Source organism: Drosophila arizonae, chromosome 2, assembly GCF_054131065.1.
Source record: "Drosophila arizonae isolate 15081-1271.41 chromosome 2, UAZ_ARI_1.0, whole genome shotgun sequence".
NCBI classification, from domain to species: Eukaryota; Metazoa; Arthropoda; class Insecta; order Diptera; family Drosophilidae; genus Drosophila; species Drosophila arizonae.
Window position 1 is genome coordinate 9,587,540 of NC_142922.1, and position 10,841 is coordinate 9,598,380.

The 10,841-nt window shown below is 43.1% G+C and overlaps 1 protein-coding gene across 2 annotated transcripts in view; it reads left to right on the forward strand.

Moving 5' to 3' along the window:
- Nucleotides 1–10,562, forward strand: part of kibra (WW and C2 domain containing protein kibra) — a 28,412-nt gene extending 17,850 nt beyond the window's left edge. The window contains exons 1-9 of one of the 2 annotated variants that reach the window (XM_089472948.1): nt 3,789–4,386; nt 4,856–5,157; nt 5,556–7,239; nt 7,298–7,478; nt 7,546–7,963; nt 8,029–8,340; nt 8,406–8,526; nt 8,594–8,803; nt 8,871–10,562. In XM_089472948.1, coding sequence (XP_089329074.1) covers nt 5,019–5,157; nt 5,556–7,239; nt 7,298–7,478; nt 7,546–7,963; nt 8,029–8,340; nt 8,406–8,526; nt 8,594–8,803; nt 8,871–9,237 — 3,432 coding nt within the window. In that variant the 5' untranslated portion in view covers nt 3,789–4,386; nt 4,856–5,018 and the 3' untranslated portion in view covers nt 9,238–10,562. Of the gene's footprint in view, nt 1–3,788; nt 4,387–4,855; nt 5,158–5,555; nt 7,240–7,297; nt 7,479–7,545; nt 7,964–8,028; nt 8,341–8,405; nt 8,527–8,593; nt 8,804–8,870 lie in introns of those variants that run through there. The other variant, XM_018000266.2, reaches the window with a different exon arrangement.
- The last annotated feature ends 279 nt before the right edge of the window (nt 10,563–10,841 follow it).

The window sequence follows — 10,841 nt, forward strand, 5'->3', positions numbered from 1 at the left end:
CTTTTTTATAGCCATTTTTTTTTGTATTTCATATATTTTATAGCCAGCTGCGTTTAGCCACACAATTTGCCACCTGTGCAAACGCGCGGCTCATTTGAATTCATGAAACAGAAATAGCTTGCAAACTATTCAAATTTCAAAACTAACTGTGTAGTCGGCAAAAAACTCTGTGCTAGAATCCAGAATCTAGTGTTACCGGGCGAGAATGAGAATGAGAATATATTTGATTTCACAATGGAAGCTCAACATATAAATACAGACTGAGCTCAACTTATATTCCAGTTTTGTCCATTAATGGTAATCTAACTTTTAAACTCAATATTTTATCTTAACGTGAATAGTTTTGCTTGGAAAAAGATTCGAGCGCTGATCTGTTTTATTTTTTTTTTTTTTTTTGTTTTTTTTTTTTTTTGAAGTGTGCCGATTGCAGGGATCCAATCGAATAAAGCACGAGTTACGAGCTTAGCTGGCAGCTGCCCTATCTTTGGCTATATCACTCGGCACATGTATGTATAGCTGAGGGCTGTACGTGATATTGATGTGTCAGTTGGACGATCGTTATGTTTATTTACACAGTTTGGCTCGCATGCAAATAAACAATGCTCGATCGTAGCCGAAGCAGATATCAACTGTGCGCCATTGAATAACGTGGAAAAGCCAATGAAAATAAATACAAAAAAAAAAAAAAAAAAAAAAGATCGTCGATTTTACAATTATGAAATCCGCAATTCCCTCACCGCGTTTTTCCTATTCTCGATTTCTCGGGTCTGCCTCTGCCGGCTGTCGATCGCCAGATCTCTTTGTGTGTCAGCAGCAAACGCGAACTCTGTTCCGAGATTGGGACATGTCTTTGGATACGTTTTGTCTGTACTTGTGTTTATTTATTTACGGCTGCACTTTTTGCTGACCGATTTTTATTGTATCTAAGGTAAACGTTTATATGTGCACTTTGTACCGGTGCACGAAAAAGAAGCACACTCAACTAAACCCAATGTGAAGCACATGCAAGTTGAATGATTGCTTATCGTCCAACAGCCTATAGCAAGTCAACTTTAAATTTTGCGTCCCTGACCAAGTGCACGTCGTCACCCTAACGACATCATAACTAGCTGATCAGCTGATAATAAAAAGGTATACAAATTAGGAACAGGCTGCTGGAATGTGCTGAGTCATTCGAGCAATTTAAATAAATATATATACCGACATGCCGACAACAGCCAATACTTGCCTAACTCGTAGAACCTTTATTTCCTACTAAACATATAAAAACAAGTAAGAAAATTCTAGTCGAGAGTGCTCGACTAGATACTACCCTGAACCCAACAAATAAAAATGCTCATTTAGTATGGCTGAAATTTCAATTTCAATGTATTTAAAAATATAAATAAAATACCAAACTCATTTAATAAAATATAAAAATATTTTGAAACAATTAAAAAAAATTAATATCAGTTGCATCGATCGGGATTCGAACCGCGACTCCTCGATCGAGCGTCACGCTGCTAACACACTAGGCCACCTCACTCCTGCTAGTGGCGCTGGCAAAACTCAAATAGATTCACTGCTGCAGCGCCATCTACCAAAACTAAACGAAACTAACTGCTGATGTGATTCTAAGAATCTGCTAGAATAACCAAACTATTAAAAACGCACATAAAGTATAGTTAAAATTTCAATTTCGAGGTATTTAAAAATATAAATTAAATAGAAAACGCATTTATGAAAATATAAAAATATTTTGAAACAATTAAAAAAAATTAACATCAGTGTTGCACCGATCGGGATTCGAACCGCGACTTCTTGATCGAGCGTCATGCAGCTAACACACTAGGCCACCCCACTCCTGCTGGTGGCGCTGGCAAAACTCAAATAGATTCACTGCTGCTGCGCCATCTACCAAAACTAAACGAAACTAACAGCTGATGTGATGTTTTTGTTGTAGCTGCTGCACGTGCGTTTGTTAATTGGCCAAATATTTGATTATTTTTTATTAATTTTTGACTGAACGGAATTTAATGAAACTTTCAGCATATGATCTACATATTATATTGAATATTTGAGAAATTTAAAAAAAGAAAAATCATTCACAATTAGCTATAGAGGCATCTGATTTGAACTTGAATGTTTTTAGTCGATAAAAACATAACGGGATGATTTTTCGAATTTTAAAAGCAAACTCGACGTCCGCGCTGTATATACGGTCATTTTAAAAAAAAATTCAAGTCTCTAGCTCTTATATCTTCGGAAATCGACGCGTTCAAACATACGGACAGACGGACAGACGGACGGACGGACAGACGGACAGACGGACAGACAGACAGACGGACAGGGCCAAATCGACTCAGCTCGTCGCCCTGATCAAGAATATATATACTTTGTGGGGTCTGCCACGCCTCCTTCTGCCTGTTACATACATTTCAACAAAACCATTATACCCTGATTTCCCATTTTCAATGGGTTCAGGGTATAAAAATTAATATCAGTTGCATCGATCGGGATTCGAACCGCGACTCCTCGATCGAGCGTCACGCTGCTAACACACTAGGCCACCTCACTCCTGCTAGTGGCGCTGGCAAAACTCAAATAGATTCACTGCTGCAGCGCCATCTACCAAAACTAAACGAAACTAACTGCTGATGTGATTCTAAGAATCTGCTAGAATAACCAAACTATTAAAAACGCACATAAAGTATAGTTAAAATTTCAATTTCGAGGTATTTAAAAATATAAATTAAATAGAAAACGCATTTATGAAAATATAAAAATATTTTGAAACAATTAAAAAAAATTAACATCAGTGTTGCACCGATCGGGATTCGAACCGCGACTTCTTGATCGAGCGTCATGCAGCTAACACACTAGGCCACCCCACTCCTGCTGGTGGCGCTGGCAAAACTCAAATAGATTCACTGCTGCTGCGCCATCTACCAAAACTAAACGAAACTAACAGCTGATGTGATGTTTTTGTTGTAGCTGCTGCACGTGCGTTTGTTAATTGGCCAAATATTTGATTATTTTTTATTAATTTTTGACTGAACGGAATTTAATGAAACTTTCAGCATATGATCTACATATTATATTGAATATTTGAGAAATTTAAAAAAAGAAAAATCATTCACAATTAGCTATAGAGGCATCTGATTTGAACTTGAATGTTTTTAGTCGATAAAAACATAACGGGATGATTTTTCGAATTTTAAAAGCAAACTCGACGTCCGCGCTGTATATACGGTCATTTTAAAAAAAAATTCAAGTCTCTAGCTCTTATATCTTCGGAAATCGACGCGTTCAAACATACGGACAGACGGACAGACGGACGGACGGACAGACGGACAGACGGACAGACGGACAGACAGACAGACGGACAGGGCCAAATCGACTCAGCTCGTCGCCCTGATCAAGAATATATATACTTTGTGGGGTCTGCCACGCCTCCTTCTGCCTGTTACATACATTTCAACAAAACCATTATACCCTGATTTCCCATTTTCAATGGGTTCAGGGTATAAAAAATAAATAAATAAATTGGAATCGATTTATGATCTGTTGCTTACTCATCGAACTATTTGAGCAGCTTTAAACCCATAGCAAATGCGATATGATTTATTCTACGAATTTGTTTAAAAAATCTTTGATTTTATTACTTACTGAAGAATTGTGCAGTTGAGATACATATGCAAACTGGTAGATACTTTTTGCTTCAGCTCATATCTGTGCAGTGAGCTGCAGCTATCGCGCCAGCAAATTTTATTCTAGGAAAATTCAGACAGAATGCGCAACTGTCCGACAGTTGAGCCACGCTGTACGCTCTCTCTTTATATACATGTATGTATATGTTTATGTATATGTACTTATATATGTATATTTGTATGTATCTGGCGCACATTTTATTATCGCTCCGGGCCGCCTTTTGCGCGCTGCTCTTTTAATGGCCGCGCGAATTCCACAGCAATGATTAATTAACAAATCATATAAATATGCCAGCCTTAAAGAAAACAACAAATATATTTTTCAATTAAAGCACATTATCAAAGAGAGTGCGTGTGTGTGTGTGTGTACCTATTGGAGCAATTAATTTATGAAGATTAGTAATTATCATTGGAATGTGAAAATATTGTTGTCTGCGCTGATATTGAAATTAAATTTCGCAAACAAATAACTCAACAAAAATAAGAAATAAAGACAACAACAAACGACAACAACAACAACAACAGTAAAAACAGACAACAGCAAACGTCATCGTCATTAGCTCTTTTGCCGCAGCGGGAAAATTGCGACCTCGATAAGATTAGGCATATGGCGAATACCATCTGGGGGAACAACGGGGCATTGGGGCATTTTGTGTGGCAACAACAAAGCGCTGCAGGAGAGTAGACATACCATTAGGCAAGTGCTAATGCTGCATGGTAAATATTTGTAGTCTAAGAAATATGTCCAAGTATTCGTGTGTGTGTTTTTGCCCACTTTTACCGAAACACACACACACAAAAAAAGTAAATAAATAATGAAAAAAAAAAAAAAAAAAACAACTAAAAATGCACACAGGAAATACCAGACAAAAAGTTGTCGCTAATCTTATCGAATGGGCCCAGAGAAACGCTTCCAATTAGCCGGCGTGGGAACAGTTGGCCAGAGACGGTAAACAGGTTACGATACATCTTAGATAGGGCCAAAAAATATAATACTAACCAAAATCTTCTCGACGGAAATTCATTAGCGATTTGTTGTCTCTATGCAAACAAGCTGATAAGCTAAATATTCTCGGCCAAACAAGTTACACCTGGCTAACGAGAATCTGACCAATTTCGATTTATTTGATTTATTTATTTCTATTTTGGTCATATTTCTCTTCCAGCTACACAAAACCGCAATCTTTCGAGGACTGTGTGGGCGATGAGCTGCCTGTGGGCTGGGAGGAGGCGTACGACTCGAATATTGGACGCTACTATATCAACCACATTGCGCAGACCACGCAGCTGGAGGATCCGCGGCAGGAGTGGAAGAGCGTCCAGGAGCAAATGCTCAGCGACTATTTGTCTGCGGCGCAGGATCAGCTGGAGAACAAACGCGAGATGTACGATGTGAAGCAACAGCGTCTGAATCTTGCCCAGGAGGAATACAACCACCTCAACAAGCTGGCGGCCAGTCGCAGCAGCTGTAAGTATATCACACCTGGGCTAACCGATTACAGTCTTTCTTGATAATTACTGTTGCTGTCGAACAACAGCGATAAGAGATTTCACAGCAAATGATAAGCGCATTCTTGTCAGCTTATTAGCAAATATTTTCGGACATGGCTGTCGACATGAGAGCTAAATTTATAAACATGCTTTAAGCCAACTCATAAATATTTGATATATAAATTAGGTAGTCTAGTCCTAGGTCAACGACTATATTGATCTAATATATAATGAAAGTTCTAAGAATCTAATCAACTCTACAATGCTCTACAATCTATTCAATGAGATTGTAGAGTATTGTTATCTAATTGTTATGCTCGTAAAAGCTTTAAACTAAACTAATTCTCTCTCGCTCTCTCATGCTCTCGCTTACAGTATGCTCGTCGTCTAGCTCTATGAGCCGACACGATCCCGAACTGCTGCGTGCCGATCTGATGCTGGCGCGTGAGCGTGTGCGTCAACTGAAACAGGAGCTGAACCATATTACCAATGATATATCCTACACGGAGCGCGGCATGAACACGCTCTACTCCGTGGGCGAGAAGATCAATGCGCGCCAGAACGGCTGCTACGACATTGCCGAGGTGCAGGCGATACGCGAGGAGATGCTGAAGGTGCACAAGTCACTCGTCTCCGGCGAGAAGGTGCGCGAGGAGCTGATGCGCAGTCTGGTGCAGATCAAGAACGAGCTGAGTCGCCAGCAGATCAACGAGGAGAACGCTGAGCTGCTCAGCGCAACGTCGCCCTTTGATCGTGTGTGCGTGGCCAGCCAGACGGATCTGTGTGGCGCCGGCGAGCACTTGAATGGCGGCGCCCGCTTTGCCGAGATGGCCAAGACGAAGCTGCAGTACGCGGAGTGGAGGAAGCACATAAAGAAGCTGCAGCAGCAGCTGGCCGATCATGTGGAGCGCATCGAGCCCGGCCAGCTGGAGTCTGATAAGGATCGCATACTGCTCATACAGGAGAAGGAGAAGCTGCTCAACGATCTGAACAGCATTTCGCTCAAATCGCGCAGCGCCGAGGAGAAGCTGGTCATCCAACAGACGCGCCACAAGCTGGAGGAGGATCTGAAAGAGGCATACGAGGCGACCAACACATGCGTGGCGAATCGCCTGCGCTTCCACGAGGAGAAGCAGCTGCTGCTGGCCAAGCTGCAGGAGGCGCTCAAGTCCACGAATCTGCTCGAAGAGCGACTCAAATCGTTTTCCTCGGAGAGCACGTTCTCGATTAGCAGCGGCAGCAGCTTAGGCTCTCTCTCCACAGCCAGCAGCAAGAGTGCGCTCAGCTTTACGGACATTTACATCGATCCATTTGCCGTGGGTGAATCGCCCATCGATGTGGTGGATCTGCAGCGGCGATCGCAGCGACTATTCCAGCAGCACCAGCGCTTGCCGCCCGTGCACCCAGCCGTGCAGCTGCAGCAGCAGCATCAGCTCCAGCAGCAGACGCAGCCGCAGCCCGCCTCGGAGGTGTCGCTGTCGCCGCGCAGCAGCCTCTCCATAGAAACGCCACCCGCCTCGCCTATGAAGTACAATGCGATCGCCGATCAGCCGCAGGCGCAGGCGCAGGCGGCGCTGAAAGAGGAGCCCACCTATGCCAATGCGATGCCTGCACCACCCGCCTACACAGCTCCACCAAGTGTGCCCATGGCCTTGGCTGCTGTACGCACCCATCCGTACGATCTGGACTCCACGGTGCTCGACTGCATGATGCTGGAGGCGAAGCTGCAGAAGCTCAACCTCTCCTCACCGCTCAACCTGAACGGACCGCTGTCCCCCATCTCAGAGAAACCCTCGCTGCTGGATCTGCCACAAGAGATGCTCAGCCGCTCCTCCTCCACCTCGAATACGCGCTCTGTTTCGGCAGCCGTAAGCAACGAATCTGTGGCCGGTGATTCCGGTGTCTTTGAAGCATCCCGTGCGCATCTGCCGCGCAAGGAACTGGCCCAGGTCCAGATCGGCCTGAAGTATCTGAAACAGGAAGGCGTGCTCGTTGTCTCCCTGGAGCGTGCCAACAATTTGTCAGCGCTGTGGACAGCGACCACGGACAACTCGCAAGTGTAAGTACAATGCCTGATATGATAGATGCAGTTGCTCATTTTGGCTTTGCCATTGCAGGTATTTACGCGCCGCTTTGCTGCCCAATTCGCTGACATCCATACGCACGAAGGCGCTAGGTGACTTCCAAAAGCCCGTGTTCAACGACACATTCGCAGTGCCCATCTCGTTAGACAAGCTGCTGACCAAGAGCCTGCAGGTGACCGTGGTCACCATGACGGGCCAAAAGGAGGAGATTATTGTAAGTTCCATCTGCTCTGCTACTTGCAAAATAAACTCTAATCATTGTGATAATTTTCTTCTTGCAGGGCACTGTGCAGATCAGCATGGCCGAGTTCAATCCGGATGATTCCACGCTGAAGTGGTACAACGTGCTCAGTTCCAAATTTATACCGACTTTTGAGTCTCTGGACTTGCCCTCCACAAGCGCTGCGGCAGCAGCTGCCGCCGTTGCCGCAAGCAACAACATCATCAACAACAACAACAATAACAATAACAACAACAGCAACATAAGAGAGGAATCCTCGGATGAGTCCACAATTACTTCATCACAGACCTCAACGCTCACGCGCAATCAGGCGCCGCCATTGGAGCTGCAAGCTCAGATAGCCGAAGAGTTGCCCGAACATGTGCGACTCAATGAGCAGCAGTGCAGCGACGATGACGACGATGACGATGAGGAGGAGGATGAGCAGCAGCTGGTCGGCACTCTCGGCCTTACGCACTGTAAGTCGGAAACTATTTAAATGCTAATGCTCTTAACTAATTCGTATTTGAAACTGTTTCTATAGCTGGATGCATGCTGAACGCCTATCTGGAGAACATGAAGCAGGAGTATGCCGACAAGGAGACTAACACGGATTGCGCCTTCCCGCCGGAGAAGCTGCGCAACCAGACACAGCTGCTGGACGACAGGCCTGTGAAGCGTTCGCAGACATTTACGCCCTCGGCGGCAGTCAGCAAGAATCGCTATAACTGCCGGCTCAACCGCAGCGACTCCGACTCGGCCATGCACTTTGGTGTTACGCCCCACACCTTCCATCGCGGCGCCGTGGAGCGACGCTCCCTGCGCTTCCAGCCAAAGGCGACCAAGTCAGTCACAAGTGAGTACATCCGAAAAACCTGCTCGCAACTTGAATATAACTAAACCATGTCTGTTCTCCCTTAGAACTGCATCATACTCACATACCACGCACCAGCTTGGACTTGGAGCTGGATCTGCAGGCACAGCACAGCAAGCTGTACTTTCTCAACGATCAAATCTCCAAGTTGCAGAACCTCAAGGAAGTGTAAGTATACTCAGAAATCTAGTCTATATGCCCTTCGTGTGCTTATCAGTGTGCCATTTGCTTATAGACTTCAGAAGGCCTGTGATAACAAGGACCCGCTGATTGCGGCCTGGGCCATTGAGAATGAAGAATTCCAGCGTCTGGTGGCACGTGCCGATCCCACCAAGTGCCCCGAGGAGCGTTTGCTGCAGAAGCTGCTCATGAAGACCACCAAAGAAATTCACAAGCTACGCAAGACCAAGGTGCCCAAAGGCTGCCCCGATTTGGTCTCCTTCAAGTAAGTTCACTATATAGACCTGGCAAGAGCCCCTCCAGTTGCTAACAGTTTTCTTTCTACTTTGCAGAGAGAAAATGTTCTTCTTCACGCGCAAGGGCATGTCTGTGCCTGAGCTACCCAATGATTTCTTGCTGCCCGATGCGCAGGCCATCGAGGAGGAGGAGGAGGACGACGATGAGGATAATGTGGCTGAGACAGCCATTGCCATCAATACGGCTCTGGTGGCCAGCAGCAATAGGAATAAGAATCTCAGTGAGCATCACCATCGATCAACAGGCGGTGCAGTGTCTAAGCTGCCTGCCACGCCCACTCCAGCCATTAACCCAGCCCCTGTTACAACACCCGTCCCAGCAACGTCCAATGCCAACGAGGCCAACGGCGAGCAGCAGCGCTACGACTACGTCGTCGACCGCAACTACGGCGTCGAGGTGTAGTTCCCACAAGGAGACTGGGAGACTGGGATCCCTTCCCACCTGAGCTGTATATTTTTGTAATTATTTTTGGTATTTATTTGCATTAAGCGAAAAGTATTTATGTGTATAAAAGAGAAACTAGATGAAACTGATGTAACAAATATCTGTGCCTTATAGAGAAAGAGTTGGAGCAGACCAACGACAACAACCACAACCATGCCAACAACAACAGCAACAAGAAACATGCAAGAAATGATATAATTATTTGTAACTGCATAGAACTAACTAGCCTTAAATGCATATATCGATATATAGTAGTATTAGTGTAGACCCATAGTCAGTTTGAGCTAATTGACCTTCCCCCACCACCAGCCACATCCCCCACACAAACTGACCCTGTATGAAAAGAGCAAAGAAACGCCCCGACCCGCCCCTTTTAAAGCGCGCACATTGCGCGCTAAGAAACTTTCAAATTCATATTGAAAACCAACTGTATTCTTAAGACTTGAGCAAATTATACGAATGAAGAGGAATATTTTTATACAACACACATATATATATATTTATATATGTATACATAATACAAAAAGTATATATAGAGACTATTGATACATTTTAAATTAATTTAGTGCAAACACCAACAAACAACCAATACAACTAAAAATGAAAAGAAAAAAATATTTATTACATACATACGTATACATATATAGACACGGATGAGTGCATATTACTCCAATCTGTTAGTTTAATTAGCTTGCGTTTTTGTTAAGCTCAAAACGAATTCTACTATTTTTTTTATAAAAAAAAAACCTATGAAAAAAAAAAACAACACAAACACAAAAAAAAGTCCATGTACCATATTAGTTAAACGCTATATGCCACTCAGAGGCATATAGCACAGCTAAGAACGCACCCTAACAAAAGAAATGAATTATTTTATTAAGCAAGCCTGTTGAAATTGTTAAACTATTGCCCTGGAGCTATGAATTTGATGCGAAAATCAAAACAAAACAATAATAAAAATGTAACAAAAGAAAGTGTATGAAGAAGAACTAAACTATTAAGTTATGTGTAATTTTAGTTTAATATTAGTTTCTGCTTTCTCAGCTCTTTGTAAGCATCGCTGTTGTTTTGTTAAAACTAACCGCAACCCGACCCCGCCCCTTTCCTCGTCCTTCAAACTCAGTAATAGAAATAACGGAAAGAGAGCCCCACATATTTTATATATATATATATATATATATATACGTAAGTAACTTAGCTATAATAAATTATATGAATGAGAACATGTATATTGTAATTGTGCAATAAACAAAAAAGAATTCTACTGACATACTTGAAAATAACACGTTTTATTTATTGCATTCATATGGAATATTGCTCGCTGTGTAATAATTAGCTGTTTGATAGATGTACCATATTGTATCTAAGATTTGTCTTAATGGGGAAACTAACTTCAAATATCAGCTGTATATCCTTTGCAATGCTTTAATTAGCTGCCTAAAAGTGTGCTAGTTTTATAGCTGATGTTGACGTACTAAAGCGCCATCTGGAATATAAGTAAGTAATATGGAAATGATGCCTGAAATCAATAACAAACAAGTATTGAATTTACTTAAATATTT